This window comes from Staurois parvus, unplaced genomic scaffold (genome assembly GCF_062004578.1).
Source record: "Staurois parvus isolate SC_StPar_1 unplaced genomic scaffold, SC_StPar_1.0 ptg000531l, whole genome shotgun sequence".
In the NCBI taxonomy this organism is placed as follows: domain Eukaryota; kingdom Metazoa; phylum Chordata; class Amphibia; order Anura; family Ranidae; genus Staurois; species Staurois parvus.
In genome coordinates this window covers 925,013-944,695 of record NW_028318327.1, presented here as the reverse complement: position 1 = coordinate 944,695, position 19,683 = coordinate 925,013, and the positions used below count along the sequence as shown (strand labels likewise).

General features: G+C 40.9%; 1 protein-coding gene across 1 annotated transcript in view; it reads right to left on the bottom strand.

Annotated features, from left to right (window-relative positions):
• The window catches only part of LOC149451554 (cytosolic 5'-nucleotidase 1A-like), a 69,338-nt gene that overhangs the window by 11,463 nt on the left and 38,192 nt on the right, over positions 1-19,683 (bottom strand). The window contains exons 3-5 of the mRNA XM_089690551.1: positions 14,227-14,356; positions 11,140-11,262; positions 3,266-3,450 (exon numbers count right to left, since the gene is read on the bottom strand). Coding sequence (XP_089546677.1) covers positions 3,266-3,450; positions 11,140-11,262; positions 14,227-14,356 — 438 coding nt within the window. The remainder of the gene's footprint in view (positions 1-3,265; positions 3,451-11,139; positions 11,263-14,226; positions 14,357-19,683) is intronic.

The following is a 19,683-nucleotide window of genomic DNA, read 5'->3' as shown; positions in this document are numbered from 1 at the left end:
CACACTTGTATTCCACTAAGAACTTCAAGTCCATTTTCTGCGGTGGCAGGTGGGACTTGTGGTTTATTTAATCACAGATTTCTTTGAATAAATAACAGGTCTGAGCAGGCAGAGCCATGCACAGTGGTGCTAAATTCAAATCTAACAGCTGCAGCAGGGGGGCCATTTTGGCAGTGAGTGGGGGGGGGGGTCTGCTTGGGACCATTTTGCATGCTATACATTATGTATGGATGTAAAATGATCCTAAAGGTGCAGTTAGCCTTTAACAACTCTTGCACCCCCTCAACACACATACACTCCATCCATTCCCACTTGGAGCTGCCTCTAAAGATTAAGAGATTTGTGCAGTCTTAAAGCAGTGGATTGCATATTGATGCTTTACTGTCATCATACATGGTAGGGACAATGCAGGTGGTTCGCAATTCAGAAGACCCATTAACTCTTTTTTCAAGGAGGCAAGAATGTGCAAAGTGCAGCAGCCTACAATACAGCACAACCAATCAGCAATTATCTTTCACTGAATGGATTTGCTGCAAATGCTCTTTGAAGGACCCTATTATTTAAACATGTATATGTAACTATAATATTGGCTAACAGTGTTCAGCATTATGTAACTCAGTCTAGCACTGGACACAAACTTGGCAAACAGTCACATATAAAATCACATAACAATTCTCCTGCCATGCTTTCAAAACCTAAAATAACAAACCTTAAGAGCTTTCTGTGATATACTGGTTACATTAGACATGACTATAGGAACTGAGTGCAAGCTGTTGTCACAACAAAGCTTGGCATTCCGCCTCATTTGCTTGCATATACAAAAGAGCAAAATCTTTCTGTGACTCACTCACTAAAATCAAATGGCTTTAAAAGCTGTCCCTGCAAAAGCTGATCGTAAATACTTACCTGGTCCCATGGATGCTCCTTGAAGTATTACTTTAAAAGGACATTTGTCATCATCAATAAATAAACAAATATAGCATACTGATGATATTATTCTATCAAACATATACAGTGGCTATAGAAAACAATCACTCTCCTTTTAAAATAATCCCATTTTGATGCTTTGCAGACTGAAATGAAGACAGACACCGGTTTTGTTTTATTTAGCTGTATTTCTAACTCTCACTGGCCACTTTATTAGGTATACCTGTTCAATTGCTTGGTAACACAAATTGCTAATCAGCCAATCACATGGCAGCAACACAATGCATTTAGGCATCTAGACGTGGTGAAGACAACTTGCTGAAGTTCAAACTGAGCATCAGCATAGAGAAGAAAGGGGATTTAAGTGACTTTGAACATTGCATGCTTGTTGGTGCCAGACGGGCTCGTCTGAGTATTTAAAAAGCTACTGATCTACTGAGATTTTCATGTACAACTATCTCTAGGGTTTACAGAGAATGGTCCGGAAAAGATAAAATATCCAGTGAGCATCAGTTGTGTGGATGAAAATACCTTGGTAGTGTCAGAGTTCAGAGGAGAATGGGCAGACTGGTTTGAGATGATAGAAAGGCAACAGTAACTTGTGTCAATATGGACCAAAATCTCTGAGGAATGTTTCCAACAGCTTGTTGAATTTATGCTATGAAGGATTAAGGCAGAAGGGGGTCCAACCCAGTACTAGCAAGGTGTATCTAATAAAGTGGCCGATGAGAGTATAACATCCAAGTGAAATATATAATGCCAACATGTCAGAAAAAAATATAAACAATTCAAAAAGAGAATCACTGAGCTGGAAAAAGGATCACCCCCTTTTGTCAGTTTTTTGTTGAACCATCCTTTGCCTTAATTCCATCCTTTAGTCTAGTGGGATATGTCTCTACTAACTTTGCACACCTAGACTTTGCAATATTTGCAATATTTGCCCTCTGCAGAACTGCTCAAGTTCAGTTAAATTTGATGGTAACCGTTTGTGGACTGCAGTCTTCAAGTCATTCCACAGATTTTCAGTGGGGTTTACGTCTGGGCTCTGCAAGAACATTCACATTTTTCTCCTTCAACCACTGTGTGGTAATTTTTGCTGTGTGCTTTGGGTCATTGTCATGCTGGAAGGTAAACCTTCTCATTGACAACTTTCTGGCAGAGGACAGCAGATTTTCCTCAAGAATTTGACGGGATTTTGCCCCATCTATTTTTCCTTCTATCTAGACAAGTGCTCCAGTCCCAGCTGCAGAGAAACACCCCCATAAAAGGATATTATAACCTCCATGCTTTACTGTAGGAATGGTGTTATTTGCATGCTGAGCGATTTTGGATTTCTGCCAGACATTTTGTTTGGTCTCACCTGACCATAACACCCTTTTCCATGTGGCCTCAAATCTTTCTTGAGGAGTGGCTTTTTTTATAATCCATCTCCTGACTTGTACTTCTCCTTTATCCTGGAGATCGTTTGACAGTGCCTTGCCACCCATAGCGGATTGTTTGCTTTATTTGCACTACCAGGGACTAAAATGTTCCAGGAAAGCTCTATTCATGCTGAGCTAATCAAAATGACCACAGCTTATCACAGTTGTAAATGGAATGGCTTTGTGTGTAATTGAGAAGAGGATTAGCTACACCTAATAGAGTTTACAAGTCATTTTTAGGAAGAGGGCAATCCTTTTTCCAACTCACTGATTCTGTTTCTGAATTAAAAAAAAATATATATATATATTTCTAACATGTTGGTGTTATATCTTTCACTTGGATGTTATATGTTGCACTGGGTAAATACAGCTGGATAAAACAAAAACTGTGTCTGTCTTCATTTCAGGCTGCAAAGCAACAAAATGTGATTATTTTCTATACCTACTGTACATTTTAGGCTCCTTTGTACATTCTTTCCTGTGTCGCCTTTGCCCTTTTGATGTAAAATGGCTGTATACAAAGTTCAACAGCTCTAGCTGAAATTCAAACACATGAACAAATCAAGCAGTGTCTCTCTCCCACACCCACCAAACACATTAATCTGGGGTTTTAACGAGACAGATATCTCTGAAAGAAAATGACTACTGTGGTGCAGATTGTTTGGGTAACCCATAGTACTCTGGAAATCCTTTGTGTATTGGTAATATATGTGTATATATTTGTGTATATGGTAATATACAGCTATAAAAATGTTAGGAATCAAAGACCCCACATAAAGAACCTGCTACAAAAACAATCTTCAGCAAATAATTATGCCATAAAGACCTCCATTAAATTTGATTTCTGAGCTGGGAAAATCTAAATTACCCAAAATGTAATCATATTTCCACTGTACACAATATTTAAATTTCCCTACCTGTGCCAATGGCTTGTTCTCATGTTCTTTCTCATGTTCAAAAAATGAATCCAAACCCTTTTCTTTTACTATCTGCTCAGACTCATCAGAGAACAGCACTGCATCTCCATCAAAAGCCACCCGCAGTTCCTTCTCATGCAGGGTAATGTCTTGCTTTGGTGTGAACATGGTGGCAGCTGCAATACCTGCAAAAACAGAAAAAGTCCTTTAGAAGATGTACAGCAGGGACTGAACTCAAACCAAATACAAAAAGGTTAAAGTGGCTGTAAACCTCAGACATGAACTATGTACAAAGAATAACCCTCTATAGTCTGTACTTGTCTCAATTAGGAGCACTGAGTGTCATTTCTGTCTGCTGCTTTGTTCCTCTACTATTCGCATGGATCACTTCTGACAAGTTTTTCTGACACAAAGAGAAAAATAGTGATGGGGAAGGAGCTCAGCAGATGGACAGCCTCTGCTCTGTTCCTGCGAGCTGTGTGGAGTGAGGGGTGTCTCTTCCCTCCAATCAGCTCTCAGAGCTGAGCTCTGCCGAGTGTAATGTCAGCTCTCTACCCCAGTTTTCAGACCTCTCAGACAAGCTTTCTAAATTTGGCAAGTTGAACAGATGTAGAGAAGAGAAGACTGCATACAGACAGCTACAACCTATGTAGGAGGGTTAGTTTAATCACCTGAGGCCACTCATTTCACTGGGTATATGTAAGCGTTTACAACCACTTTACAACTACTTGACCTCTAGATTTACCCCCCCCCCACCTAATCACCAGGACATATTTTCTCTTTGGCACTGTGTTACTTTAACTGACAATTGAATGGTCACACAACACTGTACACAAAAAAAATGTATATAATTTTTTTTTCCACACAAATAGAGCTTTCTTTTGGTGGTATTTGTTCACCACTGGGTTTTTTCTTTTTTTGAGCTGTAAATGAAAAAATAAAAAAAAACGAAAATTAAAAATAAACCAATATTTTTTTGCTTTCTGCTACAAAATAAAAAAAAAACAAGAAAAATTTTTAAAAATCAAATTTCTTCATAAACTTAGGCTAATATGTATTCTGCTACATATTTTTGGTAAAAAAAAAAATCTGCATAAGCGTATATTGATTGGTTTGCGCAAACGTTGTAGTGTCTACAACATGTACATGGTAGATATACTGGAATTTTTCATTTATTTACATATTTATTTTAATACTAGCGATCAGAGACTTATAGTGGGACTGCAATATAATGGCAGGCAATCTGACACTAACTGACCCTTCCGACACTTTTTGGGAATCAGTGACACTAATACAGTGATCAGAGCTAAAAATATACAGTACACTGTCACTGTACTAATGACACTGGCTGGGAAGGGGTTAAACATCTAGGGCGATCAAAGGGTTAAATGTGTGTCTAACCAGTGTTTATGTGTACATTGTAAGGTGTTTTCACTAAGGGATGTGTTGGTTTTTATTCCCTGCTTTGCAGGGAAACAAAAAACGGCACGTCCCTACTGACAGAACAGAGCTCTGTATTGTTTACATTGATAGAGCTCTGTCCCGTCTACCTCTTCACTGATCAGTGGGTGCCAGCAGTCAATCATTGGTTGGCACCCACTGATCGGCTTGTGCTGTGAGTAATCTCAGCACAGCCGGCGCACTGGGGTACACATGTACCCTACCCGGAAGTGCCGGATCACGTACTAGATACATGACCTGACATTTATGGCTTTAAAGTGCACTTTATAAAGAGTTTTGAACAGATAAAACTTTTTTTTTTACTTTTTTCTGACCTACAGAACGGATTAATTGGTTTTCAATGCATTTACAAATTATTTATTAATCATGTCCCTGTTCAGTATTTAGGCCTTTAAAGTGCCCTTTAAAAAGAGCTTGAACAGATAAAAGACTTTTTTTTTTACTTTTTTCTGAATGGATTAACTGGTTTCAATTAATTCCTTCGGGAGACCGAGTTTCGGTTTACGAATTTTTCACAATACGGAACGTCCCGCAGAACGCATTAAATTCATAAACCGAGGTACGCCTGTACTTCTACTCGCTGTGAAAAAAAATTAGTATTGGTACATCCCTACTCAGGAGTTACTGTTTATGTTTTTACTTTCTTATTATTATTATACAGTATATATATAGCGCCAAAAGGTTTGCTTAGCGCTGTACATTAGAGTGGGGGACAGTACATGAGACAGTACAGTAACAAAACAATAGATGAGGGGTTTGAGCGCCCTGCTCTTTCGAGCTTACAATCTAGGGGGGAGGGGGTAGAGGTACAGGAGGAAGTGGCTGTGGGGGATGGAGTGGTAGGAGGAGTGGAGGAGATCGGCTATTAGGTGAGGGTGGGGTAGGCTTCCCTGAAGAGATGGGTTTTCAGGGTGCGCCTAAAGGTGAGGAGGGTAGGTGACAGTCTGATGGATTGGGGTAGTGAGTTCCAGAGGATGGGGGAAGTCCTGGAGAAATCCTGCAGCCGGGATAACTAATTTAACATAATTTAAAGGATAACTGTTAGTACCCTGTAAATTAGCTTGTCTAAATGTCTGGTCTCATATCAGACTTCATCTGCTCCAAGCAGCAGTAAACACATGGTACTGTGTCTACAACCAATGGCAAAAGTCCAAGGTGGGGGAGGAAAGACAACTATGTAAGCCATGGTAATGCACTTGCCCAGTATTTCTTTTTTATCAAAGTGGAAAATGCCTTTAAAGTACCAGAAGGCAAAACGTCTGTGCTACTGTATATTGTGATTCTCTGGCACTAATTGTAAACATAGTAAATGTATTGAAGAACAAGTCAGCGAGTAGGTGTGTTCGTTCACGTCAGCGTCTAGGAGTGTCCGTGTATTTATCACAGCAATAAATACCTGGGTGTGTCCTGCAACAAATATACAACAAATATACACTGCACAAGTTTACAGACTGAAGAATGCAACAAATACATTGCTGATACCTAATTGTATTATGTGATCAGCCCCCACATGTCGTTGTTTGGGCAACCCCAAAAACAGGTCCCAGCAGAACATTTTGTATATAGATCCACAAACTTGTAGTTCCAACCCTGACACTGGGCACTTTCTGGCAAACAATCCTGATCCTGAGTGGGTGGCCCACTGGAATATCTTGGCAGGGGGTGGACCATTAAAAAAAAAAACTAAAAGGCAATAATGATTCATATGTTGCAAGCACTTGTTGCACATGGAGGCTTTCATTAACTTGTTGGAGGGAGCCACTCCTTTCACTGTCAGAGATGCACTAAACAGTCCGGTTTTCATACTGGGCACGTGCAAGTTGGAAAATTTTGCATTGTCTTCATTTCAGATGCATTACTTAGGTAAAAATGTTGTTTATTCATTTTCATTGTGTTGGTCTGTTTCATTTTCAGGTTTTGTTTTGTTCCTTCAGGATTTGTTTCGTTTATTCATTATACTGTTGGATTTGAAAAGTTCAGACGGATCCAAATTTATTGCGAATAGCTGTGGTTGTTAAGGAGCAGGCGGCCGCCGCATCCACTTGCCTACCGGGCATTTATACCCCCTTCCTGCCCAGGCCAATTTTCAACTTTCAGCGCTATCGTACCTTGAATGACAATTGCGTGGTCATACAACACTGTACCCATATGAAATTTTTATCATTTTTTTTCACACAAATAGAGCTTTTCTTTTGGTGGTATTTAAACACTGTTGGGTGTTTTATTTTTTTGTACTATAAACAAAAAATAGAGCAAAAAATTTGAAAAAAAAAAGTTTCTATTATAGAATTTTGCAAACAGGTAATTTTTCTCCTTCACTGATATGCGTTGATGAGGCTGCACTGATAGGCAGCACTGATGGGTACTGATTGGCAGCACTGATGGGCACTGATGAGGTGGCACTGATGGGCACTGATGAAGTGGCACTGATGGGCACTGATAGGAGGCACTGATAGGCGGCACTGATGGCCAGCACTGATAGGCACTGATGGGTGGCACTGCTGGGCACAGGTTGGTGGCACAGCTGGGCACAGGTGGGTGACACAGCTGGGCACTGATGATCAGGGCACTGATGATCAGTGCCGATCACTTCTCTGATGATTGCCAGTTATCGGCAGTACTTTCCTCATGCTGTGATAGCACAATGATCACTGGGGGCTCGCAGGGGGCGTGTTCTGGGAGGACGTCCATCCATCTTTCAGCTATAGCGTGGTAGGGAAGAGGTTAACAACCATGACTCATGCTGGATTTATATTGAAGGATTTCCCCACTGACAGCAGAATGTAGACATAAAACGTGTCGGTGCCAAGGGCCTCTTCCCCACAACCCTGGGCACTGGTTGTGGGGGTCTGCAGGCAGGGCGTTTATCGGAATCTGGAAGCCCTTATTAAAACAAAACAAAAAAAAGTCACCTGAAGCAGATCCAGTGTCAATCACGATGAATGCCAACTCACATGACAAAAAAAAAAACCTGCCTGCAGAACACGGCAAGGGACACATGCCAAATGAAAGGTAAACATGGGGGCCCCCTCCCTCAAATCACCCCTCCCATGTTGATGTCCCAGGTCACTTGTCTGGCTGCGTGCCCAAATAAGGGTCTGATTTTGTCTTTGCCAAAAAATTAGTGTAGGGTTCCCCTTAAAATCCATACCAGACCTGAGGGTCTGGTATAGGTTTGGGGGAGAACCCCACCTATTTTTTTTTTTAATTTTGGAGCAGGGTTCTCCTCAAAACCCATTCCAGAGCTGAAGGACCTGGTATAGATTGGGGAGATCTCCACACTGTTTTCTTTCACATTTTTTTCTCTGGCACTTCTTTTATTTACATTCTGCTGATAGAGGGATTTGAGGTTGTTAAGGATGTGATGGCTGGCCATTTTGTAAAGTGTTACTAAATTCACAACAGTAAAATCTGTCTGTATATGCACTAAAGCATGCTTGTTATACTCACTGTGGAACCTAAGGGGTTAATCCTCTGCATTGTGTAAAAAGGCTGTATGATCCTGTGTTCTCTGAGCCTCCCCTTCTTCCACAGTCCCCAATCCATCTGCCACAGTACAGAGCAGCAGTGGCAAGTCTGCACATGCTCTGTTTGGTGTGTATTGCTAGAGAGGTTTTTTTTTGGGGGGGGTGCGTGTGATCAACACAGGGCCAATCAGCATTGGCCAGACAGAGGGTCAGAGTTTATGCAGCCTTATAGGACAGTCAGAGGAGAATGAAAGCTCCTCCTACAAGATTACCCAGTTCTCAGCTGCACACTGATAGATGTCACAAGACTGCTATAGACTGCTGATGAGAAGAGGTATTTAGCAGTTTATATTTGCTAAGATAATTGCATAATTGCTCTGTGTACTGTGGAAGACTGGATATAGTGAATGCAGGGTCCTGGGTTTAGCAAAACTTTACTTTTCATACTTTGTTAAGGAGGAGACAGGTGAAGGGCCTTTGCAGATATACGAAACTTATCATGTCACCTTCAGGAGGAACCACAGACAAGCATTGCACTGGAGACCAGTGTTTCCCCTTTATACAAGGCAGCAGTAGCCCAGTACCTTAGGTGGTATGTTTTCCTGTGTCCATCTCTGACAATGTGGGTCCAAGACTTCACACTACCCACTGCATGCAATGTGTTTCTAACCAGCAACAAGACCTCCTGCTGTCCACAAATCAACCTGGTTAGAAATTTGCCTAGCTGATAGGAACTGACTTTCACACTTCAGCACATTTAAGAGTCTAAAAAATAAACCGCAGCCTAAGGAGCCTAATCTGACACCACAGGGGTTCAAGGCCATTACTAAATATTTAAAAAAAAACAGAAATCTACTCAATATAACAATATCTATCCGGATCTGTGTTCAGCGCAAATTGATGAACTGCGTCAAATGTGAATAGTAATGGAAGTTTACAAATAGCACAACAAACCTGCTTATAAATGTTCATTGAGTTGCTGAAATGAAAAAAATAATTGCAGTCATTCCTTAATAAATACATCTACTGACTTTTATACAGACCAAAATTCTCCATTAACTAGTAGAAGTCAAATAGCACTCTGATGTGCTGTCTATGGAGGACATTTGTATTACAAGAGCAAAGCCAGACATGGCACAACAAACTATGGACAAAACAATATACACCGGTAACACAGGCTGCGCAATATAAACCTGTGATTGACAGACACTGGAAAGACTCCAAGCTGATCCGCCAGGCTCTCACATTCTCATACTGAGAGGATTGCGAACAGTTTATGAAACATATGAAAAAACATACACAGCCAAGGAAGAGGAACAGACATTAACTGTTTAACTGGAAGTCATTAGGGTCCTTTATTTTAATTCCTACCTTTTCATCATAGAAACTAAAAAATATCCAAGACGCTGTTGCCATTTTTTATTTTTTTAAAGAAAGAAGACCTTTTTTATTCACTTGTCCCACCACCAGTTCCTTGATTCTTTGCTCTGTTATTATTAATATTATACAGGATTTATATAGCGCCGACAGTTTGCTCAGCGCTTTACAATATAAAGGGAGATAATACAGAAAAATACAGTTCAATACAAGAGGTTTAGGAGGGCCCTGCTCCTCGGAGCTTACAATCTTCAATAACTGAGTATAAAAAGTCTTCTTCTATTACTCGTGCATTTACGTACCCTGCATATGGGATACCATTGGATAAATATTTGTACAGTGCTGAGTGAACTATTGCCGCTTTATAAATACTGTATAATAATAATAATAATATTACATCTAATGGATAATAGGATGCAGTACTTGAATAATGTGTTTCAAGGAGTGTACTGTGTATCGGTTTGTAAATGCGTTTTGTTGTGGATAAATCAGTTAATTAACTGACCATCAGATTTTTATTATCAATACCACAGCCCACTAATTACCTGGGTGTGTCATGGCAGAAAGAGAGACTGTACATGTTTACATAGTTACATAGTTAGTCTGGCTGAAAAAAGACAAAAGTCCATCCAGTTCAACCACAAAAAAAAAAAGTTATAATCCTATACCCACCGTTGATCCAGAGGAAGACAAAAAAACCCAGCAAAGCATGATCCAATTTGCTCCTGCTGGGAAACAAATTCCTTCCTGATCTCCCGAGAGGCAATCTGATATTCCCTGGATCAACCTTACCTATAAATGTTAGTATCCAGTTATATTCTGTGTATCCAAGAAAGAACCCAGGCCTTTATTAAAGCAGTTAAATAAAATTATTAGTCTCAAATGAAAATGAATTGAGCTACCATGGCTGCAATATAATCTAGTTTTGTTCTTGGGTTTAGTCATGCTTATGTAATTCTTCTTCCTAGAACAGCAATATAGCTCCCCATGTCCATTTCATAGCTCCAACCTTCTCATTGGACAAGGATTCGGCATCATCCCCGCTGTCTCAAGAGCTGACCCAAGACGTAGTAATAATAAACCAGGATTTAGCAAGGCAACGTTACTAATTAGCAAATGTGTGCACTACAAGAGCTACTGGCTAAAATTACAAAGTTTTTAACAGATAAAACAGAAAATGTATGTGCATTTTAACCATGTAGTTAGAGTTCCACTTTAAATGCACAGCACACAGTTTCCATTTGCACAGATGTAGAAGGAAGCAGGTGCTCCTACTAGCCATATGTAAATGAGATGCAGAGATGAAATATGAGGCACAGGTAGTGGATGAAATGAATAAACATCTTGTGAAAGGAGCCAGAAAAGAAAAGCATGTGGCCAGACAGCAGCCCATACAAGAAGCTCCATTTTAGACTGTACAGAACATGACTTCACAGTGAACGCTCAGGCCACGGAGCTGCGAAGAGAAAGAACACATTCACCGACACACATTGCTTTTTCCAGACACCAGCACTTGGCTTTCCTGTTTAAAATGTGAAGTTGACAAACAGGAGAGTGAGTGAACCTTACCTGCCTCAATGGCCTCTTGTACTTTCTCAGAGTCTGACGAGAGGTACAGGTTAGTGAGGTAAGCTTTCAGGTAGCCAATGGGGCTTTTCCCTCCAGTCATGCAGAATCGCTCAATGTTCAGGCCTGAAACATACGGGATTGTTTGGTGAACTTGGTGCACATATACTGAGCTCCACATATCTGAACCACTATCATTCCAAGACAATACTAGGCTTCAAGGTTCCATATCATGATATTTCAGTACAGTAGCCTAGTGGTTGGCACCATTGTTGTAAAGCACAAGGTCTGTAATTCCAGCATTCATATGTTTTAATTGTGTTAGTGATGCTTTCCTTCATTCAAGTGTATCTGAAGACAATGATTATCTATTAGGTAACCATTTAATTTCGAATGGGCTGTCGACACAACTTAACATATGGAAAATATATGGCTGCACTAGTTTTTAAAAACACAGAGCACCAAATGGACAGGCTATTTGTATCTGTATGTTGTGGTGTCCTATAGCACATGCGTATTGCAGCAAACCTATATGTGTGTTGGAGTGCAATGGAGAATGAAAGGCCAACACTCTACAACACACATAAGCAGCACATTGTCACTCATTACCTTAGTGCAAAATTAGAAAGCATGCTATGACACGTGTGGTGTGAACAAGCTCCCTAGCTGCCCCCACTGGAAGATTTTTCCTTACCTCCATTTGTCATGACAAATATTATTTTGGACTTCCCATCACTTTAAGTCTCAGTGACAATGAATACCAAGGAAAGTAGTGAGCGGGAAACTTCCCAGTAAGGAGACACCCATCAATAAAAACCCAACAGGGGTTCTAACTTATTGGCACTTTATCAAAAACTTAACATTTTGGATATACCTAATCTTTCAGTTTTTCCACACAATTCAAACAGTAAGAAAAGTAACAGGTTGCCTGTATAGTATGAAGAGTAATTATTCTCTACATAGCACTCCAGAGCACCCCCACCACTCATTCAACCAGCCAATAAAAAAATACCCAACAATTCCAGCCAATACAACATGTATTGGCTCCCATAGTACTTTGTGCTTGATGGGCTAATTGCTAGATTGGAACACTGCCCGTGAGTGTACAGGGTGCATTAGTAGCACTATCTACTGTAAGTATTTGGCCTTCTCCGATATCTAAGATTACAGGCAGTAGAGTTTGAGGGGGCTCTTACAGTATACTGAGATGATAGGGAGTGCTTACTATAAACGGAACCTGTTACTTAGCCTACTAATGGACCTGTTACTTTAACCAGAGATACAGGCCCTGCTAAGCAGCTTCAATTTTCATTCTGACACTCATGTTGTGCAACTAGTTCAATCCGGAAATTGCTTATCGGAGTCTTCAAAAATTAAAGCAGCCCATAGATAACCCGATTTTCCTTCCTTGCACCATGGGTTCCAGGAAAGAAAATTGCTTGATTCCCCACACAGTTAGTGTTGAAAGCAGAATGCCTCTCACACGGTTATTGTGTTCTGCTGGCAGGGAGCCTTCCTGGCTGGCAGAACACAGTGATTACTGCTAGTGGCTATAGCAGCCAGGAGTAATCAAATGTATAAAATCCAACAGGCTGGTTGTACCCAAGTCTTGGATTGACTTCGGTACAATCAGCCTGCCCATACATAGATCAAATCTCGGCTGGTTCAGCAGGAAATTTTGATCCATGTATGGCCAGCTTAAGACCACTCATCTTCCACCACATGATCCATCCACATGGAGGACAATTTGCACTTTGGTTGATTTGATTTTCTGTTATTTTTCAATCTGTGCTATTTAGTCTATGTTATATGTTAATAGTATGGATGTATTACAGTATAGTTTTAATTTAGTTTTATGGCGGTTATTGGTAATTTTATTGTGTCATTTTGTCTTTGTTCCTTGTTGTGTTCCTGAGTTTTCATTGAATGTGGCTGCATCTTGATAATTTCCCTTTGGGATTAATAAAATATTCTGATTCTGATCATCCTTTCACTGAACCAGTACAGGTTTACCTTACAAGCACTGGAGCATGGGAGGGTGATTGCACAGCACAGGGTCAAGTGACAGTTTAGGTCCAGCCTCTAAGCACTGTGAGAGGCCTGATAAATATGGCTAGAAAAGCTTATATAAATTCACAAAAAAACTAAAATATTCCTGACTTCAGCATAGTTGCAGTGTTTCCTGGATAGCATTAACACTTTGTTTTCTTGTTGCCCAGGTTAATCTCACTCAAACGGTAATAGAAATTTTTGCAAGCTGTATTGTGTCAAGTGATATCAGTGCTTCCAGTAAATTGCTGCGGCATATGTTGGTACTATAAATCAAAATTAAATACTTGCATTTAAATATAAATAACAGAATTGATGTCTGCATTCCAGAAAACCTTCAGAGAGCGAGTCTTTGATACACGGTAATTTGTACTGTAGAGAGGTGAGGTATCAATTTGAAGAAAATATGCTACAGTTTGAGCAAATGATTTGAAACAGCAGGACTCAAACACGGTTCTCATCAGAGAAAAAAGGCCTAGGCTTACTGTGTGTTTAACTTGAAAAAGAAACACTTGGGTTTGTTATTGTTCAGTGCCTGACATAGGTGTCATGATGAAAGTCTTCAGTAAGACCACCCTGGGGCAAGCCACCACTTCCTGATTAACTCCTCACTGAGCTCTATCTGCTGACCTCAAATTTACTGATCCATCCCTACCCCAGCTGCCTGTTGTGTTTCTCTCTTTCAACTTCTCACACATCCCAGCAGCAAGAGGGGAGATGTCATCATTACTCATGGCTGAGAAATCTGCACATAATCCTTCTGTTAAGACAACTGTATCAGCAGAGCTTGGATACGGGAGGCCTATAGGAGGAGGCAGCAGCAGCCATTTTGTTTGGTGATGGTTCTAATGTGACAAGTTAAGTCTGCAGTGCTGGGATTTGAAAGTCTGTTGAAAGTATAAAAATGTGTGTTGTCACCGACGCCTTGACATAGGCAAATAAACATATCTACATTAAAGAGGACTGTCAAGTAGATGAAGCAGACGCTTCCCTTCACAGTGGTAGCAAATCTGAGGCTGGCCAGTTATTTATTTGACTTACCATAATGATTGATGCTGTTTATGAGCCGTACGCCAACCTGGGCGTGGTTATTGGTCATCAGCACGATATCAAAGAGTTCTTCGCTACTTGGGTACAGTTCTCGCAGCTGCGCATTCACCTCCTCCACTGCCTACATAAGGGGAAGGCAAATAGAGAGAAAGGTTATGGGTGACCTCAACTGAGGACTCTTATCAGCAACATAATCAAGGTTCTATTTATTAAAAAAGTCAGAAGAGCAATGAGCAATGTGCAATAGCCCATAACAACAAGATTGCCTCTATTGTTACTAATATACTGTAGTTCCTACAATGTTTAAAGTATAACTGCACTGATGTTGGAGCATCCTGCACCCCCTGTCCTCCTCCCAGGCATACTATATACTCAATCGTCCAAGAAGAGATCACTCCTTAGATCACCAGGCTGCTAGTCAAAAGTCTTCCCAGCCAGGCCTCTGCAATCCCATACATTCCTATGGACAGAAAGATGTTTGACAAATTGCCAGGCAATCTAGAAGGAAATATGTCCCTGCATTAGGGACAGGCAAGTATAGGAATGGGAGTACTAGGGGCGGAGGCAGTGATGTAAGAGTAACTACACCAAAGGTGCAGTTACACTTTAAAGTAAAACCATGGCAAGTCTATTGATATTCAAATATGTATGTAATGCCCCCCCCCCCCCCCCCGCATCAGGGAGTGCTGACATTCCACCTCAGGGGTCAGGATCCTAAGCATGGTGGGCATGGACAGTTGAAGAAAAACTGGGTGCCAGTCACTCTTAGGCTGAACAAAGGCCAGTTTATTGCTTATAATGACAAAATGTAGGGAGAGAGGGTTAGGGCACAGGACACCCTAGGAAAGTAGGCAAACAGATCAGCAGACTCCAAAAACTAAAAAAAAAGGAGTAGACAGCAGTACAGAACAAGGGCCTTAGGCCTGCACCCAATGTTCTGTACCTTTATAGCAACAGCTGTCTCCTATAGCAACCAAAATCTCACAGCACTGTGCAGGGGTTCTTTGGATGAGTCAGTCTTGATGGTTTCTCAGACTCTCCACAGTCCCCCGCTCATGGAAGTGTACTTGATCTCAGAACTCCATCCCTTTTCTCATGCCTCTAGGCAACAAACAGGCTCTACCTTGCAGAGCCTCAAGCACATGGCTAGGACTTAGGCTTCAGGCCTACCCAACACAGCTGTTCCTTACACATCCACACCAGACCAAGGTCTGGGTGGGAGGACCCAGATCACGTGACCTCCCCAAATATACATACTCTCTCCCAGCAAGCATCAGTGGCTAGAAGAAAATCCTGCTGATTGGTTGAGAGAAGTATGCATATTCATGATCCAGCTTTACTATAGGTTGTCATATTAATGTCAAAGGTAACAATGCCACCTACTGACAAAAGGGAGGAACTACATCTAGGCCAGACAGGAGTAAAATCAAAATGACCAAAAGACTACAAATCAGCCGGGCTAACTACAACCTAGCACAGCTAAATTTACTAGTAGTCCTTTTTTAAGGCAAAGGGCTACATATACATGTATTTATGTTATTTTTCTTACATAGAAGTCCTCGCTGACTTCTGTAGTTGCAGTCATTGTGGAGCAATTCATCCTTAGGTTTACAAGAAAGAAGCACAGTTGTTGAAATTGGGTCTGTGCTCTTTTGGCACTCCCTTCCTCCTGCGCTCCTGCTCTGTGTTTATATTACAGATTAGAAGATTGAAAGGTTGCCAATCCACGACTGGGAGGAAGGAGAAAAATAAGCTAGTGAAATGAATTTGAAAGTACTTTTTGCTGTGAATTTGGAGGATGAATTGCCCCACTGTGGTGGCAACTACAGAAATCAGTGAGGACTTTCCATTGGCTATCCAATGGTGGGGTTTTTTTAGGGACCAGAGGATTGCAATAGCAGAATGACATCACCACAAGGGGACCGGTCAGTGATGAGGACAAACTGGAGCACTGGATCACAAATCACCACTCTTAGAAAAGACTAACAAGCAACATGTTGCAGATAAAGGTAAGCAAAAACAAAGAGGGTTCTTTTATGTTGAATTGGTGACGGGGATGGGGGAGCAAGGGAGTTCAGGGAACCACAAAGTTTGTAAGGAGGTGCATTTTTCAAACTTTTCTTACTGCTTGTTAAGAATATGTAAATATTTCAATGTCCATAGCCTGGACATTTTTTTGTGTGTTTTAGTGTGTTTTAGAGTGTGTAAAAGTCAAAGCCCAGTTGGATTTTCAATTCAAATCAGCTAAATACATTTCAAGTGCATCAAACAAAAGTTGTTCAAAGTCTTAATCTATTTCTTTCGAAAGCAGCCACAACCTAAGTATCCACTCACAGTCTGTCCACTGCCACTGTCTGCTGCCATCCTATAGCCTTGCTCTCTGTATGAAAGCAGTGGACTCTCTTTCGAGATAAAATACACCCAAAGTTTGTCACAGCAAGAGCTGTGCAATCAGCAAACTCCTACTCCCTGCTGATTCGAGAGCTGACTCAGCAAGAGGCGTTTCATACCTCTGAAGAAAGACCACTGCTTCCAGAGAGCAAGGGTTCTTCACTATAGCATGCATGTTGGGGACAGGCTCTGGTTGCTTTCTAAAGAAAATAAACTAAGACTTTGCACATCTCTTGATTTGATGCACATGGAGAGTGTTTAGCCGACTTAAATTTCAGTTGTGCTTTAAAAGTTATGTCAGATTTTTATTTTTGTCTGTAATTCCATCCGGGAGAAGGTGGGAAAGAAAGTAACTCTCTTGCCTTGACTATTGTAACTCCCTCCTCATTGGCCTACCTCATCGCAGGCTATCCTCTCTTCAGTCTATCATGAATGCTGCTGCCAGATTCATCCACCTTACTAACCGTTCTGTATCTGCCACCCCTCTCTGCCAATCCCTCCATTGGCTTCCCATTGCCCAATGGGTAAAATTAAAAACATTAACAATAACATATAAAGCCATTTATAACTCTGCCCCAAATTACATCACAAACCTTGTCTCCAAATATCAACCAAACCGTACTCTCCGCTCCTCACACGACCTCCTGCTCTCTAACTCCCTTGACTCCTCTTCCCATGCTCATCTCCAGGACTTCTCCAGAGCTTCCCCCATCCTCTGGAACTCTCTAACTCAATTTATCAGACTATCGCCTACTCTGCTCACTTTTAGGCGATCTCTGAAAACCTATCTCTTCAGGGAAGCCTATCCTGCCCTCAGCTAATAATGGAATCTTCTATTCTTCCAACCAGCCCATCCCCCACAAGTTTTACCTTTTGTACCACTAGCCCTTCCCTCTTAGACTGTAAGCTCCAAGGATCGGCCCACCTTTCCCTCTTGTATTGAACTGTATTGTTGCTGTATTGTCTCCCATTTAATTGTAAAGCGCTGAGCAAACTGTTGGCGCTATATAAATCCTGTATAATAATAATAAGTAACTTCTTGCAAGAGCTGTGAACAGTCCAGTTGCTAACGCAATCAACCTAATATCCAGGGCTGCCTGTTACAATTTTCCTTCTAATATATTGTTCATTTGCACTAAATGATGGTTTACTGGCTGTCTACTGATTTTAAAAATGCATATATTAACATGAGCTGCCATGAGTTTTAAAACAGTTCAATTTGATGGTTGGGAAACTGCAGATAACACTAAATTGCTTCCAGAGCACCTTGATGAGTTGCTAGGAAAAAGGTGTTCATAAAAACAATGGACTTTCCAATGTCCTGGCATTTTGCCTTGTAGGGAAAATGCACATGGCAATGTATTTGGGGTGAACAGGGACCGAGCAACATAGCAAGACAACCCCCTGGCAAGCTGTATGACCCTAGTTCAGGTGTTGGTGACCCCGACCTTTAACATGTTTGTCCATCCTAATCTGTCAGTTCCGTCTGTGGCTGAACGTCTTGCAGACTGTAGTAGGGCTTGTACAGGTGTGATCTTTGCATGACCACATGGACCTTACCAGTCTTCTGCTTTCCAAACAGATATCTGCTAGCCATAAACATTGTGGGCAGTCTATATATTACCTGATTATCTACAGATCATGGCTAAAAAGGACCTAGGAATTAATTTGCCCAATACTAGAGAGGTCACTCGTGCAGCTCTACCGTTGAAAGTTTATCTGTCAGATGTTCTTGTACATTCAAGCGCCTTAGGGCCTTCTAGTTATGACAATACCTTTACAGGAAAAAACTGTATGCTATGCAGAGCTAAAACGTTTTCCAGGCTGGATGCAGAGCACATCAAATGTCAGATATCGGTAACCGTCACCTGAACCCACCTGTTCATTAATCACCTTTAATCCCAATATATGAATAACCTTTCAGTACTGAATTAATTTTTACAAGCAGAAAATTCCCCTTTTTAAAGTAATTTGGTGTCTGCAGGAGGTCATCCACTTTCTGTGTAAATAAATCAAATATTATTCAGAATGTTGTCAGGACTGAGCCACACCTGGCTTATAGACACATTGGGGTTTACTAACAGTGAAGAGTGCAAAATATGGTGCAGATCTGCATAGAAACCAATCAGCGTCCAGTTTTTTCTGGCAAAGCTTAGTCGATCAAGCTGATGTGCGTGGTAGCCAATCGGCTTCTAACAGTCTCACAATCCTGTAGTTCTTAGTTTATCTAGCCAACATCCTAATCTGTGATCAGTTAAGATCTATGAGGAAATCGCAAATAACTGCTTTTACGAGACCAAGCAATCACTGTCCTCACTAAAATAATCTTCTGCTTGGATACTCTGTGCATGCCTCTTTCCTCCTTCCTCCATCACCTAAACAGGGACACTCAGAGCAGATATTTGCTGCATAGAGCAAAAGTCAAGCCAAAGATATGGTCAGACAGCTGGATCACGCACACAAGTCTGACTATTCACTAATGTTGATGGTCAACTTCACTGGATATACCTATTTTACTTTTATGAGATGGCTCTGGATTATATCACCTGTGTCTGCGCTTGGTCTCTAGTTTCACAGTGAAAGCGAAGTGGTCAGCACAGACACTATAATCCAGATCCTGTAAACCAACCACTAGAAAAATTCCAGTAATTTAAAGATGGGTTACCCAGCAGATAAAATAACTCAACTGCAGATTACCACAAAATCTTTAAATGCCTTTGATCTTTCACAAGAGTTTACTACTCTTCTAATAACATGGCAATGAGCAGTAATATGTACTAACTTACAGAAAGCAGAGATCATCACCCTGTACATTTCTGTAGTCAGGCTAACAAGAATGAACGGATGCCTTTACACTTATGAACTAATGTTATTTATCTTTTAGAAACATTCTACGACATCATCAATGTACCATGTTCATGCAGATTGGCTCAGCATGATCCCAAGAGATTAAAGTCACTGGGCCAACAACTAATAGAAGTATTAATAACACAAAGAATAATGGTCTTATCATTTTTAAAGAACAGTCTGTACACAAATATGCACTAATGGTGGTAT